The following is a 17,832-nucleotide window of genomic DNA, read 5'->3' on the forward strand; positions in this document are numbered from 1 at the left end:
CATCTGAATCTCATTTTAAAGTTGTATTTATATTGTTATTTTAAATTATGTGCATCTGGGGGAGGTGTTGGGAGTTTTGTGGGTACATGTGTATCTGTGTGTGGGGTTGCTTGGAGTTTTGTGGGTACATGTGTATCTGTGGGGGGGTTGTTGGGAGTTTTGGGTGTATTGTGTGTATGTGTACACATGTGAGCACAGTTGCTCACTAAAGACAGAAGAGGACATCAGATCCCCTGGAGCTGAAGTCAAATCTGACATGGGCATTCAGGGCCAAACTTGGATTCCCTGAAAAGTCAGCAAGTGCTCTTTATCACTGAGTAATGTTCTGTTTTTTATTTTTGGTTTTTCAAAATAGGGTTACTCTGTGTAACAGTCTGGCTGTTCTGAAGACCAGGTTGGCCTCAAAGTCACAACCTCCCAAGTGCTGGAATTAAAGGAGTGTGCCACCACTGCTCGGCCTGCATCTCACTTTTTATTTGTTTCTTTGTGTTGGTTTGTTTTAGATGCAGGGGCTTTGGAGTGAAGAGATGGAACACAGGGTTTCCCACACCTTCAGCAAGGGCTTTATCGTTAAAGCTAGCCTCACTGTGAGGAGCATCTCCAAATGCAGCCCTTGTCCATAGTGCTAAAGGAGTGGCCAACCCTTTTCTCTCTTTCTTACTAGGGAAAAACCTGAAGACATAACTACATAACACCCTGGAAGGGCCTAACACGGTGACCCACAGATTTGTAGTGCCAACTTGCAAGGCCAAGGCAAAGCTTAAAACCAGGAGTTTGAGACTGCTCATGGTGTCATAGTAAGACCCTAACTTTAAAAAAAGACAATAAAATGCCAGGCTTTAGGTTTAATAAGCACAGTAATTTAGTGGCCCCTCCCCGAAAAATAATTCTGAGGTGAGAGAAGACAGGCCTATCAACTGATTAGAGTGGAGATCAGAGTAATGGAAATAGGGCTGAAGTAAAGGATTTGATGGACAATCAGAGTTCAGACTTGCCCTTCTTCCTGCCCCCTCTCTCTTGCTCAGACGCCTGCCCTTGGCTTCCTATTGTCCAGAGAGTAGTCCAGCTAGACTGGAGGAGAATGCACCTTCACAGTAAAGGAAGTAGAGGAAGTCAAGAGTCTTTGGCTCAAACACCAGCCGGCCTCCCTCACCCATGCAATGTCCCCTGATGGTGTTCTGTAAGGTTCAGGTACAGGTGGCAGCTCTGTTTATTCTGGGATCCGAAGAGGTAGTTGGTAGTTGGGTGAGTAGGGTGGTCCCAGGCCAGATGTGGAGTCAGTCACTTCGTGCCTGTGCTGAGCGGTTCCACCCTCAGCCACAACCCGCCCTCTGCGCGCAGGATAAGCTCCGGCTGCCTGCGTGGCTCCTTGTCATCAGGCAAGAGGCGGAAGCGCAGTAGTGTCAGTGCCAGGGCCACTTTCATCTCGTTCATGGCGAAAGTCTGTCCTATGCAGTTCCTGCGGGGGAGGGCAGGGACTCTGACTGCAATCTGGACCCAGTCAGGGTCCCTACCACGCTTGGGCATCTGCATCCCAAAGCTCTTACGGCCTCAGTGCCCAATTCAGACCAGGGTAGGGCTCTGAACACAGAGCAGCAGCCCTTCACGTCTCAACCCTTACTTTCGAGACCTTTGCAAATCACTTGAGTAGAGGGCAGGAAGGAGACCCAGAACCAGACCATCCTAACTCCCCGCTATTCCCACTGTCAGCCCCAGATCCCACTCCATTAACCCAAGCTGCTGCCCTCACCTAGGCCCCGCTGAGAAGGGAATAAATGCCAGAGGTGACCGGTCTTTGATGTTTTCAGGGTCAAAGCGGAAGGGATCATAGACCTGTAGAAGACATTGAGCCAAGGTGACCAAGTGACCTCCCAGGACAACCAGGGACAGAGTCCTGAGTGTTCTGGGGGAGGTGAGATCTGATTTTGTAGGTCAAAGCCACGCCTCCTCCCCTAGCATTCCTACCACACGATGTAGGGAAATAGGGGCTAAGACAGGCAGCACCTCAGGGTCCGGCCACACAGATGGGTTGTGATGGATCCCAAAGATGCTGATGAGGCAGATGACACCTGAGGGAGAAGAGGGGGTTGTAAAGACAAGAATGCGTTGCCTACCCAGGACCCTTTTCCCCTGTCCTGTGGGCACCTTTAGGGATGACCCGGCCATCTAGGAGCCAAATATCTTGGGTGCAGCATCGGGAGATGACAGGGACCGGGGGATGCAGCCGCAGACTCTCCTTGATGCACATGGTCAGGAAGGGCAGCTGGTTGAGGTCGTCCCTAAGGAAACCCTTTGAACTATTACTCAAGGAGCAAAAGAGAGACTGCTTGCTCATGTGGATCAATGCAATGTTTTCCCACAGTGATGAAAATAAGCCCAAGATGGACCAAATATGCGCTAAATGTAACACTAGAGAATTAGGAAGTGTTCTAAATTAGGACTGATCTCCTGCCAAGTTGGAACTTTCTGACTAGTCCTTGGCCTGGTCCCTTCCGGGTTTCTGGGACCAAAGTGGAGCTGAATACAAAACTGGGGTGGGAAAACCATTGTAAGAGGGTTTTTTTCTGGGAAGTCTGGATGGATCAATGACCCAAGGGCCCTGGGCAGCACACAGACTGCTATTTTATTCTATTTTATTGAGACAGAGACTCTCTACATAACCTTGGCTATCTGGGAACTTGCTATGTAGACCAGGCTGACCAGGAACTCAGAGGACCTCCTGCCTCTGCCTCCCAAGTGCTGGGGTTAAAGGTGTGCCATTACACCTGGCTATTTTATTTGTAATGAACACAAGCAGATCAGAGCTTCAGATCTACTAGAACTGAGTTCCTGGTGGTTGTGAGATGTGGATTCTGGGAACCAAACTGTACAAGAGCAGGAAGTGCTCTTAACAGCTGAGCCATCTCTCTGGCTTCAGCACACTTTAATACTCAAATATCACCTATGAGTCCCTGGACATATCACTATAGTAAGATCTAGGGTGGAGGACAGGAATAAACAGTCATGGAAGAAAACATCTGTTGGAGAGAAAAGAGACCGGGGAAGTGCTTTCACTGAACACGTGCAAAATGTCACCATCTTTTCCTTGTGATTACCTCTGTTCTCTCAGAGCAACACAAATGTCTCTGTTCCAAAGCCAACAACCCTTTCCTTGCTAGCCAGGTTTAGTACCAGGTCTCTCCTCTGGGCTCACATTCTGTGCCCATGATCAAATATAGGAGAATTAGCAAAAAGAGTGACTCTTCCCAACTTGAGGAGGAGAGCCAAGGAGAGAGAAATGTTCCAGGAAGACCTACGCTCACCATTCAATCTCCTCAGGCTCTCGGCCCCTCAGCAGCTCCTGCACCTCCTGCCGGCAGCGCTCCTGGTACTCTGGGTGCCTCGCCAGGTTGTACAGGATCCAGGAGAGACCACTGGCTGTGGTGTCATGGCCTGAGGGACAGACAGGCATGGGTCTATGCACTGTTTCAGCACTACTGAATGGACAGCACCCAGGTAATAAAGTCCAGGGAAGGATGGGAAAGGTAACATGAAGGCTTCCTGGTTCTCCCAACAAGTCTCAAAGATGTATAAACTTCTGCCTCCTCCCTAGTCACACAGTGGGACCCTCACCCTCAAACATGAAGGTGTCAGCCTCTGCTCTGATGTCCTCATCTGACAACTCTTTTCCATCTTCATCCTGAAAACACACAACCAATCACAGCAGTTCCGAAAATTTCTGTGTTTAAACAACATGCCATTCTCAAAAGATCCATTGTTCATTGTTCAGCCAGAAACCAAAGGCCACCCATCACTGCATATCTCTTGACTATTACTATTGGTCCACTCTGAACTTCTCAGGCTTTTTTTTTTTTTTTTCTTTTTCTGGTTATCTCCTGTGGTGTCCACAGTTGAAGGAGTCAGCAACCCACACATAAATGTCACCATGCTTTTGCTTGATGAGGGATTTCTGAGAAACCAACAGTGACTTGATGTGGAGGATGAGTGTATGGCAACTTGCCTTGGAAATTAGAAGTAAAGCCTTACTTCAAAGACCTTTAACCATATTCAAAAGTGCTGGCTCCAGGGACTCTTGTCTTACCTGCTGAAACATTTGGTTTGCAAATCTATAGACTTTGCCCTGGAGAGAACCTGTTGAACTCTAGAACAACGTTTCCTCTCTTTCCTTCCTCCCTTCCTCTCTCTGTGTCCACTATTTACCGCCTTGAGGGAAACCAGACTCAGGTCTACTTGTTATTTTCCATGAAGCACAGATAGCAATGCACTCTCTCTGTGGTGGAAGCCCTGCTGTACATGCAGATAAACACTTCTTCTCCTGGGAAGGAGGACATGGAGGAGCCACTGCTATATCCTCTTCTGACCTGTTGCCATGACTAAATAAGGGCTGCTGTGATCATTGATTTGGGGCAGGTAGTTGCCTCTGTGTGTGTGTGTGTGTGTGTGTGTGTGTGTGTGTGTGTGTGTGTGTGTGTAGAGATATAAGTGCCACACAACTATGCATTAACCTGTAAAATGCCCAGGCTTTTCAAAGTTACAGGCTTGGCAGTCTCCCAAAGTCTGCATTCCAGGACCATTTCTAAAATCTGCCAGTGCATGCCATGTCTCTCCCAATCCCGCACCCCTGCATGGCTCCACAGTACCCCCTGTATCAAGGTCATATTATTTCACTAGATACTTGGCATTGATATCATCCTGCTTCTTGAGAAGCCCACCTTGATCAGTAGCAGCACATCAATGAAATCCAAAGTCTTGGACTCAGCCTTGGACTTAATGAAGTCATCCAAACCTTGATCTGGGAGGGTGCGGCGCCGCTCCTGGATGACAGCATCAGTGAATTCATGCACCAAGTTGCAGGCCTTACGGAAGCGCATCCCATCAGAGGTGAGATGGTACACCAGGTCCATGTATAGCAGAGGCTGCTGGTGCCTTTTGGCCACTAGAGCACTGAGCTCCAAGATGGCAGCAATATATTCACTTGGCTTCCTGCAGGATTTGGACAAAGACGGCAATTTAAAACATGTGAATCTTGTGCCTCTTACCAGCAGCCAGGAGCCATTGGGAATGGAGAAGCCAGGAACACTTGGTCACAGAGGCAAAGTTGAATGAGCCCTGAGATTCAGACCAGTTAAAGCTATATAGCAAGACCTTGTTTCAAAAAATGTTTATTTATTTTTACTTTATGTGTTTTTCCTGATGTATGTATATACACTGGTGCCCTCAAAGGGCAGAAGAGTGTGTTGGGTCATTTGGCCCTGGAATTACAAGTAGTTGTAAACTTCCATGTGAGTGCTAAGAATCAACCCCAGGTAGTCTGCAAATACCATCTCTCTTGCCCCCCTAAAGAATATTCAAGGCCATAGAACTTCAAGATATGGGGTCTAGGGAAGAATTTAGGATATTAAGTATGCTCTTGATGGGGATAGTCTATCTGTCTGCCTCTTTGTCTGTCTGTCTGTTTCTGGATGCCATGAGGTGTCAGACTCTTTTAAAAGGTGCTCCTGGCTATGATGTGGTGTTGTCCAGGCTCAGAAGCGATGGTGACCACTGCCTAAGGCTTCTAAAACCACAAGCCTCCCTTCATTTCAGGCTCACTCAAGTACTTGGCCACGTTGTTGGAAATATGACAAACACCTTCATAGTTTCCCTGGAACCACAGGCAAAAAAAAAGTATATCTGGCTTTACCCTGGCCTTATGATCTAGCCACGGCTGATCCCGTGAGTTTCATTTCCAAGATGCCTCCCCAGTTCCTATCCCACAAGTTATGCTTGTCGCCACGTTTATGGCTTTATTGAAACAATCCCACCTCCTGGAAGGAAGATGCACTTTCTCCTTTCCCAGGTCTTTCAGTTTGGTTCTGAACCATCTCCTCTGGGGAGGTCATTCTGATCCCCTTGGTTAGTCCTCCCTCCTTTTGGTTCATGACCCAGGTTCTGAGGCCCAGAACAAGGACTCACTCCTGACAGTTGCTGTTAAAGCTGAAGACACATTTCTGCAGACTGTCCAGAGTCATGAGGCTGATGTGCTCAAACATGTCCAGACTGGCACTGCCTTTGGAGAATGAACGCTGCCACTTGGCCTGGCAAGAGAAAGGATCAGGGTTGGACCTTGGCTCCTTGAGACCCTGCCTAATCTCAACCCCTGACCCACAACCAGCCTCCCTGTCTTATACTCCAGCCGCACAAACCCAGGAAAGAGGGCAAGTTATGACACTGGCTTCCAGGCACTCACATGCATGATGTTGGTGCTGTCATTGAAAATCTTCACATAGGGCTTCAGGATGTTGAAATGGAAAGCAGGTGTCAGCATGCGACGGTGGTGGCTCCACTTGTCACCAGCACTCACCAAGAGCCCATCCCCTGATGGAGCAGCCACCATATTAGGCAAGAATAGCACCTTTTTCTGAACCGCAAGGGTGTCCTTTGCCTCTTGCCTGCAGATACTCACCCAGCCAAGGTTTCAGAAAGCTGTAGAATATCACATCCTTGAGTGCAACTGCAGCTGACATGAACAAAGACAGTCACAGGTCATGGAGTGGGTGAGAACAGACCATGGAAGATGGGTGGGATTCCCTTCTAAGAGTCTGTACTTCCCTCCAAAGTCCACATACCAGGGAAAGAAAGAAGGACAGAGGAAGGAAAAACGAAGTCGAAAGTGAGAAAAGTGAAGACTAGACCAGGCAACAGCAGTATCAGCAGGTAAGACAAAGGTATGGCTTGACATGCTACATTATACTATAGCACCACTTCACATGGCTTTTACATAGCCTAACATGTCTGCCATGCCTGAGCCCATCACAACACTGACATTTACTAGAACCTGGGTCCCTGTCCTCTAGGCACCCTAGGTATCTGATATTTCCTGAACAGATATGAGACACACATGAATACATAATATGACATGGCATGGCATGGCCTTATCACACTTAACTGCCCTGACATCATGATCCCTCATGCTATAACATGGATCAGAAATTATCTGTGTATGGTGGTTTGAATAAAAATGTGTCCCAGAGGCTAATATACAGAATACTTGTTCCCTAGGTACTGCTTTCCTGGATGAAATGCCTCACTTGCATCATGCCTTTGAGAGTTCAGACTTTAGCTACTTCTAGATTGCTCTTTATTCTTTGTGTTTATGGTTGAGTATGCCATCTCACAGTCTCCTCCTCTCATCACCATGCCTCCATCACCATTATGGACTCCTCCCTCTGAAACCACAATCTAAAATAAACTCCTCTCTCTTTGAGTTCCCTTGGTCATGGTGTTTCATCACAGCAACAGAAAAGTAATGAAGACATCGCGGGTCTTGTAAGTTGCAACACTAAAGAGGTTAAAGCAAGAAGATCCAGAGTTTGAGTCTGGCCTGGACTGAGTAGCAAAACAGTATCTCCAATAAAAGCAAAAGCTCCATTAGTCTACCAAATGTGGCCCATATTGCGACCTGGAGGTTCTTGCCTTGAATACAACATGGACAAAGCATCCATCATTTTTTAGAAGGACCATGGGTCCCAGACCACAAATAACCCCAAAGAGGGCCCAGAGATGAAAAACAAGATAAGAAGGCCACCTCCAATAGCTTCTCAGAACCTGCCATGCCTCAAATATTTAGGTTCAAAGTTAAGCCCAGACATGACTATTTTCATGCATCCTAGTTGCAACAAATACAATGCAGAGAGAGAGAGAGAGAGAGAGAGAGAGAGATGTGTAAATACAAACTTGCAACAGCTGTGGCCACATAGATGACATCATAGCTATGTTCACAACATAAACAGCATGAGCAGACACAAGACAGGGCATGCGCAGGTCAGAAAGATGTAGGAGCATCATCATTGCCACCATCCATCCTGCCTGCCTGGTACACATTACATTATCAGCCAGAGGCATCACATAGTCCCCAGTTATGGGTAAGCTGGTACAGTGTCTACATGGAGTAAACAGCATGGGCTTCATGGAAGTGGGGTGGTCTGGACTGGGGAGATGACTTGGTGGATAAAAGCACTTGCTGTAAAAGTCTGAAGACCAGACCCTGAATCCCCAAACCAGATGTTTATAATCACAGTGTTCATACAGTAAGATAGAAGCCAGATATGAGAGGGTTCTCTACCTGCCCCTGAAGCTCGAGGGCTGTCTAACTAGTGTGCATATACAGGAACATACAATGAGGGACCCTGTCGCAAACAAGGTGGAAGGCAAGGATCAACATCCAAGGTGCCCTCTAATGTCCACACGTGTGCCGTGGCATATGCATGCCTGCACTACACACACAAATATGCCCTCTCACAAGTATTTAAAAAAGTAAAGTGGGGTGGTCGGTTTAGATGCTTAAGTTCTAGGGCATAAATGAAATAATTTGGCAGTCAGAGAGTGTCAGGCCTATGCCTGGCAAGGGATAGAGATGTGGTGATGTTTCTCTTTTCCTTCTTAACATTGCTTGTCCCAAGATGGGAAGATGCAAATGCAGGAGAAGGGAGCTAGGCTGTGATGGGTATCCTGGGGGAGATTTCTGGGCCCTGACAAGACACCAATCAACATAAGGTGATCAACCAACTGGATGGGGTGGAAGGATCAACTCAGCAGAGTTGAGTGGTGTAGAAAGAACAGACAAGATTCTCTAGCAGACACAGTCTTCTCTGAGCCTAGGTTTCTTTTTTTTGTGGTTCTAGGCCTTGGCCTCAGATGTTTCAGATGCCTACTGAGCCATCTGGCCATGACTTCAATATTCCTGCTCATACCAACAGACATGGCTTGAACAACTCCTCCTCCAGGAAGCCTTTGCACATATTCTAGCAGAAAGCATACCTCTCTACTTAGCTGCCAGGGCCCCTCTCTCCTTCTGATGACACAAGCTTAGGGGTGACCCTGCTAAGTTCTATCTCAAGAATTGACTTCCTCTAGGGATAGGACCTTAAGTTGAAGACTGGGGACCCAGAAAAGTCCAGAACACCAAGATCCAGGTGGGTGCAGACAGTAGAGCAAGTGGGAGCTGGTGAATCCATGAAGAGAAGAGAGAGGCTGTCAGGGAATAAAGGAGGAACTGGACGACTGCAGGAACCACACGGAGTATGTGGTTAGGGCCTGGGGAAACCCTCAGATTCCCACCACCAACTCCCATGGGTACCTGAGGCATTCAGGATAGATCTGACGATGTCCGAGTGGCACAGAGTGATAACAGGTAACATTGGGCCCATCCACATCATAAAGCCCTGGGGGTAGGTCGCCACCAACTGAGTCAATCTCTTCATGCCCTGCTCTGTAGGAGTTACCTGCAAGCAATACAGGAACCTCCTGAGGTGGTTTATATCAGGGATAAAGTTTACTAGGTTAAGGGATGCCCAGGTAGGGATGCTCATGACCTCTTGTTATGATTGTGATGGTACTTCAACACGACCCAACCCAGGAAGATCTAGAGAGACTAGGCAGAGAAGGGGAATATTTCATCTCTTTTTTAGAGATGGGACACCATTCTTCTTCTACCATCAGATATAAAAATTCAGGTCCTTGAGATGTTGAGCTCCAGTGTTGTGAGTCTTTCTCTGTCCCACCTGCCAGCTCCCAAATCACAACACAGAAACTTACTGTTAATTATGAATGCTCAGCCAATAGCTTAGGCTTATTTCTAACTAGCTGTTATAACTTAAATTAACCTATTTCTATTCATTTACTTCCTGCCTCATGGTTTTATTGTCTCATATCTGTTGTGCCCATCCTACTTGCTCTGTGTCCCCTGGTGTCTCTACCTTCTTATTCCCAGCATCCTCTCTGTCCCCCCAAATCCTGCCTAACCATTGGTCATTCAGCTTTTGTTTGTTTATTTGTTTTGTGAGACAGGGTTTTTCTGTGTTGGAGCTCTGGCTGTCCTGGAACTTGCTTTGTAGACCAGACCTGGCTTCAAACTTGAAGAAATCTGCCTGCCTCTGCCTTCCAAGTTCTGGGATTAAAGGCGTGAGCTACCACTATCCAGAGGCCATTCAGCTTTTTATTAAACCAATCTGAGTAACACATCTTCACAGCATACAAAGATTATTCCACCACTATCCAGTATTTATACCTCTTCACACACTGTTGTTCCAAGACTGAGTTGGTTCCAGCCCGGATTTCTGTTTGCAGATAGCGTACTGAGGTACTCATCCATCTCTATGAAGACGTAAGCCAATTCCCATAATGCAATGTACCTCCTGTTTCTTCTACCCTTGTTTACATATGTGTATAGTTATGTATGTGTGTATACATGATTGCATAATGATGCTTTTGTCAAAGACAGACTGCACAGATGAACTTATCTCTTATGGCTTCAATGAAACTAAAGAGTCTCTGTTTCCTATTATTTTTCCTATCCATTTCTATGTTTAGATACATTCAGATGCATAAATACCAAGATATAACAAATTATATACAATGTTCAGGATAGCACCATGATGTACAGATTTGTATATCTAAACAACAATTGGTACCACATAACCTAGGTGTGCAGTAAACTACACCTAGTAGGTTTGTGTCAGTAGACTCTAATGTCAGCACAATGACAATGCCACTTCTGGACAAATTTCTCAGAATATCCTCATCACTCCTTGATCTCTCTCTCTCTCTCTCTCTCTCTCTCTCTCTCTCTCTCTCTCTCTCTCTCTCTCTCTCTCTCTGTGTGTGTGTGTGTGTGTGTGTGTGTGTGTGTGTGTGTATATACTATTTGTTCCACTTCTCCAGAAAACCATAACTAAGCCACTTTCCCAGGAGCATCAGCAGATCCCTTCTGCAACTGGAAGTGACACAGCTTGTGTCATAAGTGCACCTATGCTAGATTTTGTAGGGAATGAAGGGAACCCTCACCCCTTCTGTTTTGTTCCTCCCAGAGTCATGTTCAAGGCCCAAGTGTCCATTCCAAGCCTAGTGGATAAGTTAGGTTATATACCCATGACCTTCCATGTCCTGGCTGGTCCACAAATCCTCTAGTTCTTCCCCTAGACAAAGGACCACATATCAGGCACCTCCAGCCTTGGCAGGTTCCAGGGAAGCAGCTCCATTAGGATAGCAGCTCCCACCCACCAGCATCTGCTGCCCACCAGCCTGAGAGCATCCCCAACCTCTGTGCACAGCCCACACTGAGCCATTTGTGAGTGAAGCAACCAGGGTTAGCCAGCCAAATGAGAGAGTAGATGGAAGTAAAAGTCCAAAGTGTGGGGTCAAGGAAGGTCCATGGGAGGGTGAGTGGGTAAAGGGTGGGGTCAAGGAAGGTCCATGGGAGGGTGAGCTGACAGACAGCTTTTATTCAGGTCTATCTTAGTGAGGAAGAGCATGATAAGGAGGAAGTGGCCCAGGGAGGGAGGTGGGGAGTGAGCCTGTAGTCCTGCTATAACCCAGCTGTGCCCTGCCTGTGTGCAGTTAGGGAGAGAGATCAAAGATCAATACTAGAGAACTGTACAACAGAGGTGGGTTCACACAAAGAAACTGTCCCAGTCCCCCAGGAGGCCTAGAGTCTAACAAGCAGACACTGAATATCTCATTCTGAGACCTTCTCAGCATCCTCCAGTGTGAAGAAGATAGTTGGAGATGTCTGGGAATTCTGGAGTGGGAGCACAGGGAGGTGAGAAGGGAAGGCATACCCAAGATCATCAGCTAACCTTCTCCATCAGTCTGAGCCCCATTCCTGTCCCCTTAAAAGACCATCCACTCCGTCACCCCCACCCATCCTGCTGCTACACTTACCATGCCCACATGACCCATAAGCCAGTTCCGTTTGGGGGGCTCAGGGAAACCACGGAGGCGACGATAGTTCCCACGGGCAGCATAGATCTGGGTCAGAATTCCAGCCAGGAGCCAGAGTGCCCCAACCAGCAGCAAGAGCTGCCATGGGGAGGCCATCTCAGGCCCCAGTCCTGGCCAGGACAGACTGTGCTGTGACATCCTGGTGGGCAGGTAAACACACAGTGAATAACTGAGGTCCAGGAAAGGGGCAGGAATCTCCAGAGACACTGGATAGAGGACAGAGCAGGAAGGAAGAGTGAGATCCAGGGAAATGCAGGGGAAGAGGCTGTAAGAATGGAGAAGAAAATAAGGAAGGGGAAGAGGAACACAGTGATGAGGGAGAGGACCAGGGATAGCAAAACATAGAGGAGGAGAGAAATTGATTGGAGTTAAGACCTCTCTAAATTATACAAAACTAACCAGGGGTTTAGTTATTCAGAAACTACCATCCCCAAGGCCAGCTGGCTCCCTGTGGCATTTGTGCTTGGCCAGCTGGCTTTCTGCTCTGCCCTGGGCTTGGGTTGTCCCTCCCTATCCCAAACTAGGTTCCTACAATATCACCACCCCCAGCCTGGCACCTCTTCTCAGGAACAGCAATCTAACATACCTTCCCTTTCCTCTTCTGGGACTCTGTGTCCCTGGCTTCTGGATGCTGGGTGGCTGGCTGTTCTGAAGCAGCCAATCCCTGCCAAGCCTGCATGCCACCTCCTTGACTGGGAAAGTGGCCAAGATGGGGGTAGAATCAGCCTGATGCAGAGAGGAATCATCATAGGCTGGCAAAACATGGACACCTGAATCTGAGGACTATTATAGGACAAGGTTGACACTGAGTTACATATTTCCAGCATCCCTGCTCCTCCATGGTGGACATGGTACACTAAGTAAAATGGTGAACTCCCACAAGCTGGGAGATAGAATCTGGCCAGCCTGGTCCGTATCATCTCCTGAGCTCCTGTCCAATGGGCTGTGAGGACAGCATGAGAAGGCTATGGGACTGAAGAGTCTGCCCACCAGCTGCTCAGCCTGGAGGAGTTCACATCCTGTCTTCTCAGCAGAAAGAAGACATTAACCCCATTTGGGGTTTCCATGTCCAAAACCAGGGATCAAGAGTCCAGCTGAGTCTGAGATGGGTTGAGCTAGGAAATACAGAGTAGAGTAGTCATGTGGGGATGAGAGAGACCTTGAACAGATGGGATCCAGGAGAGGGTAAGAGTGTGTGTGTGTGTGTGTGTGTGTGTGTGTGTGTGTGTGTGTGTGAGCAGAAGCCAGAAGAAGACATCTGCTTCCCTATAGCTGGAGTTACAGATGGTTGTGAGCAACCTAACATGGGTGTTGGGAAATGACCCTCTGGAAGATCAGCAAACATTAACTGTTGAACCATCTCTCTAGTTCCCTTCATCTTCCTTCCTTCCTTCCTTCCTTTCTTCCTTCCTTCCTTCCTTCCCTCCTTCCTTCCCCCCTCCCTCCCTTCATTTTATTTCTGATTTTTTTCATCTTTCTGATTTTTTTTTAGACAGGGTTTCTCTGTGTAGCCATGGCTGTCCTGGAATTTGTTCTATAGACCACACTGGCCTTGAACCCACAGAGATCCACCGGCCTCTGTTTCCCAAGTGCTGGGATTAAAGCAATGCACTACCACACCCAGCCCACCTCCTTTTGTTCTAACAACACTTTAGTTAATACTCACTCTCTGTATTATCATAATTTGTGTATTTTGCTATTTTGAGACAGTGTTTTGTGCTTAGCCTTCTAAACCTCCCAATTCTAGGCCTGGGTGGAATTAGAGGTGTGCTCCAGAATTCTCAGTTGATACAGAGTAGATCAAACCTAGGGCCCTCTTTTTTTATTCTTAATTTATTTTCATTTTGTATTCATTGGTGTTTTGCCTGCATGTATCTTGTGAGGATGCCAGAAGCTCTGGAACAGGAGTCACAGGCATGTGTGAGCTGCCATGTGGGTGCTGGGAGTTGAACCTGGGTCCTCTGGAAGAGCAGCCAGTGCTCTTAACCACTGAGCTATCTGTTCACCCCATCCTCTTTGATGCTAGGCAAACACTCTACAAACTGGACTACAACCCCCCCCAGGCCTTTAATTTATAATTTTACAAAAGCTCAGGAGAGGAACAAGGACCTCCAGGAACAGCGGATGAGAGCAGCTACTGCTGGAGCTGAGGATAGAGCAAAAAAGAGGGATAGTCAAGGAAATGCCTGGGAAGGGATGAGAAGGGGCAGAAGATAATGAGGAAGAAGAGTAGGAGGAGGAAGGGGAGATTAGACTATGAAGACATGGAAAAAAGAGATTGAATAAGTTCAATTATGTTTAAATCATATGGACATGACCAGTTGCCTAGAAATCCCCATCTCCTGGACCACCTGCTCCCTGCAGCTATATTACCCTTTGGGAATGTTCGCTCCATCCTGAGCCAGGACCCACCAACATCAACTTGGTACTTTCTCATGTGTTCCCCACAGCCCCCTCTACCCTCTTTTGGGATATCTCTGTTCCTGGATCTTGACCTGGGGTAAGGGGCACGTTATGAGGGGCTGGATTGACCTGGACCTGGACCTGCCTTCTAGACCTAGTTACCTGCTCCAGGCCTGGGAAGGTGGCCAAGATGTGGGGGCAGGGCCAGCTTATTTCAAGGTAAAGCAATCAGAGTTGTAAAGCACTTGATCCTTAGAACCTGAGCACTTCCTTCTGGAATGAGGGACAAGAATGGAGGTGTGGACAATGGCGATTCTGAGTTACCAAATGTCCAGTCCCCATGCCCTTGTAAGGACAGGACACATTAGGCAAAATAACAGAATCTCAGAGGCCAGGAGACCAGGACCAGGTAGGTAATCCCAGCCCCAGGGCAGCTTGCAAGGTAGAAGCATGGTGTGCAACATTTCTTGGTGTGGAACTAAGGCTCCGTGATGCTCCTGCCTGACAGCCTCACAGCCTGGGAAAATTCATGGACTTCCTCTAAGGCTTAGCATCTAAGCAGACCAGGGCCCAGGTGCAAAGGATCAGGGATAAGGAACCCAGCCCTGCTAGAGATTACTCAGGTCAGGTTGCAAAGATAAAGAGCCCAGCTGCCAAGTCGTGGCTGGGCCAGGGCTGTGGTGCAGGGCAAGGGGTAGCAGGATGAGAGCACATGTGAGGCAGGATTGAAAAGGATTCTGAGGAGATGGGGTCCACTCAGGGGAGGGCAGAACAAAGGGGCACTGAGTGAGTCCTCTTTCTTCCCCATCTTTCTCTGACTGTGGGGATGGCCAGCTCTCTTGACTGTAGTTCTCACGGCTGGGGAGTGAGATGTCCTTTGAGGAGGAAAAAGGAGGGCCAAGAAGAGGGAGTGAAGGAAGAGCCTGGTAACTACTAGTGGAGTTGCAGTGAGCAAGTACTTTATGCAGAGAGTGTATCGATCTTGTGTAGGGGATGTCTTAGTCAGGGTTTCTATTGCTGTGATGAAATACCATGACCGAAAAACAAGTTGGGGGGAAAGAGGTTTATTTGTCCTATACTTCCATGTTGTTCTTCATTATTGAAGGAAGCTAGGACAGAAACTCTTAACAGGGAAGAATCCTGGAGGCAAGAGCTCGTGCAGAGGTCATAAAGGGATGCTGCTTACTGACTTCCTCACCTGCTTTCGTATAGAACCCAGGACCAACAGCCCAGGGATGGCCACATCCACAGTGGGCTGGACCCTCCTACATTTATCACTAATCGAGAAATGCCTTACAGCTGGATCTCATGGAGGTATTTCCTCAGCTGAGTCTCCTTCCTCTCTGATGACTCTAGCTTGTGTCAAGTTGACAGACAAAACCAGCCAGTACAGGAAAGTACTACACTGCACAGCATCTTTTAATAAAATGTGTTTATGGCACACTGAGCGGCTGAGGTGCTTAACCTTGGCTGTCAGCCTGACTGGATTTGGAATCAGGTAAGAAGCATTCCTCTCAACAGGCTTATGAGGCTATTTCCTGGAAAGATGAGCTGGAGAGGAAGACCCTCCCCTAGAAAACAGAACCTTTCGACTGCAGCCCCGATATATAAAGAGGTCTGAAGAAAACACAGGATTGCCTTTTCCTGCTCACCTTCACTTCTTGCTGGTGAGCACATCTACTCTGAATCTGCCTCCATTTGCAGACACTGGAATCTAGAGTCTTCATTCTTCCAGTGTGGACTGGAGACCAGTGGTTCTTCAGGTACCCTCCAAGGTTAGAACTGTTGAGATGAGGCATCCAGCTTCATGGAATGAGCAAGTACAAGGTTCTTGACTTCACCATACAGGTTATCTCAACCTCTCCATACAGACTCAGCCAGGATTGTGTAAGGCATGCTAATATACCTCTCAGTACTGTATTTTCATTGTGTTGGCTCTGTTTCTCTCAAGACTACCATGATGACCATGATGGTATAAAGTGTGTCTATTCTTGCATGCAGGCAACTTCATGTTTTCCTACCATGCACTCCTCAGCAGTCTGAGCCAGAGTCCTGGATATCACATGGGGAGACACAAGTGATAGCATCCAGAGGAGAGAAGATGCCCATTTAATAGAAGAGCTAACTGCTGCTCAGGGAGGGCAAGTGTCTAGCCCAGATCACGTGATTCCCTTTGAACCACCCTGAACCTGTCCCAGGTTCTGTGATTGGTCCCAGAAAACAAGTGCTCAAAGAGTCAGACTCCTAACAGAACTGCTATGAGGGAAAGGGATGGGACCAGAGTCAGGGCTCCTGATGCTGTAGGATGTTAGGAACCGCCTCACCTCTCTCTACCTGCCTCATTGCCACCTCAGTTCAGTCAGCAAGAACAGCAGGAGTGTCTCTAGAGCCCTCAAAAGAGTGGTATGTGCCTTTCCCAGAATTCCCATTCTATCAATGACACACACATTGAACCCATGAGGATGTCTCCTTCGTGCCTGCTGTTCTCAAACAGTCCTATAGAGGGAGCAGTCTCACACTACTGGCCGAAGCAGGCACTAGAGTCTTTGAGGAATTACAGTCATTAGTAGTGGGTTCAGAGACCCACAAACTCCCAACTCCAAATCATCATGAGCATTGTGATGCTAGGCAGAATCTTCTAAGCCTATTCAGAGCAGGAAATGAAATAATGTAGCAAATAGATTATGGAATAATTTGCTCCATCATAAAGCAAAGAGTGGAGTATTTTCTGGTGAAAAGAATCTTTAGTTTGGGTTTTTTTTTTTTGTTTTTTTTTTTTTTTTTTTTTTGTTTTTTTGTTGTTGTTTCTCTAGACAGGGTTTCTTTGTGTAACAGTCCTGGCTGTCCTGAAACTCACTTTGTAGATCAGGCTGGCCTTAAATTCACCCAGATCCTTACTCTGTATCCCAAGTGGTGGGATTAAAAGCTAATGGGCACTATAAAAAGTGAACTCGGTTGTACAAAATATGTGTAAGACATCTATGATGAAAACCTCAAGGCACTGAGGAGAGAAATTTGAGGAGATACAAATAAATGGAGAGACATACAATGTTCACAGACAGGATGACTCAACAATATTAACATGCTGATTCTCTTTAAACTGACCTATTGATTTAGAAAGTCTTGAACAAAATCCAAACAGCACTCTTTGCAGTAGACACATTGATTATAAGATTAATTCATTTGAAACAATGTATATCAAAGTGTTCTGGAACTCTCCAGATTCACCTGCCTCTGCCTCCTGAGTACTAGGATTAAAGGTGTGCACTACCATGTTCAGCCAGTTATGATATTTATGTGAAAACCCAGAGCACAGAATTGCCAAAATACATTTGAAAATAAAAATATAACTGAAGAATCCCTGTTATTCCCTTCAAAACATGGCATACAGCTGTAAGAGTCACAGGGCCGGAGAGACAGTTCAGCAGTTAAGAGCATTGACTGCTATGGCAGATGATCAGGGTTCTATTCTGAGGACCACCATGGCAGCTTACAGCCACCTATAACTCTAGTTCCAGGAGATTCAATGCCTTCTTCTGGATTCTGTGGTCACCTTATGCATGCAGTGCTCTAATGCTCTTAAAATAAAATCTTTTTTGTTTTGTTTTCTTTTTTTGAGACAGGATACCTCTATGTAGTCCCTCCTGAATGTTCTAGAACTTGCTATGT

At 47.0% G+C, this 17,832-nt stretch overlaps 1 protein-coding gene across 1 annotated transcript; it reads right to left on the minus strand.

The window, feature by feature from the left end:
- Positions 1-1,266: 1,266 nt before the first annotated feature.
- LOC127216715 (leukotriene-B4 omega-hydroxylase 3) lies at positions 1,267-12,528 on the minus strand. The gene is made up of 13 exons (XM_051177533.1): positions 12,347-12,528; positions 11,701-11,899; positions 9,119-9,263; positions 6,446-6,499; positions 6,230-6,357; positions 5,956-6,077; positions 4,713-4,983; positions 3,613-3,679; positions 3,303-3,432; positions 2,146-2,279; positions 2,005-2,069; positions 1,751-1,833; positions 1,267-1,459 (listed from the first exon to the last, which is right to left on the minus strand). The coding sequence occupies exons 2-13, from the start codon at positions 11,896-11,898 to the stop codon at positions 1,282-1,284; spliced, it is 1,575 nt and encodes a 524-aa protein (XP_051033490.1). The 5' UTR covers position 11,899; positions 12,347-12,528; the 3' UTR covers positions 1,267-1,281.
- Positions 12,529-17,832: the final 5,304 nt, after the last annotated feature.

This window comes from Phodopus roborovskii, unplaced genomic scaffold, assembly GCF_943737965.1.
Source record: "Phodopus roborovskii unplaced genomic scaffold, PHOROB, whole genome shotgun sequence".
NCBI lineage: Eukaryota > Metazoa > Chordata > Mammalia > Rodentia > Cricetidae > Phodopus > Phodopus roborovskii.

Bases quoted from the DNA above. Each gene is read 5' to 3' on its own strand.
- LOC127216715 (XM_051177533.1), bottom strand. From the start codon at position 11,898: ATGTCACAGCACAGTCTGTCCTGGCCAGGACTGGGGCCTGAGATGGCC. The intron at 6,078-6,229 runs GTGAGTGCCTGG...TTCTCTTGCCAG, and splicing joins ACAGCACCAACATCATGCAT to GCCAAGTGGCAGCGTTCATT. The intron at 2,280-3,302 runs GTGAGCGTAGGT...GGGTTTCCTTAG, and splicing joins GAGCCTGAGGAGATTGAATG to GGACGACCTCAACCAGCTGC.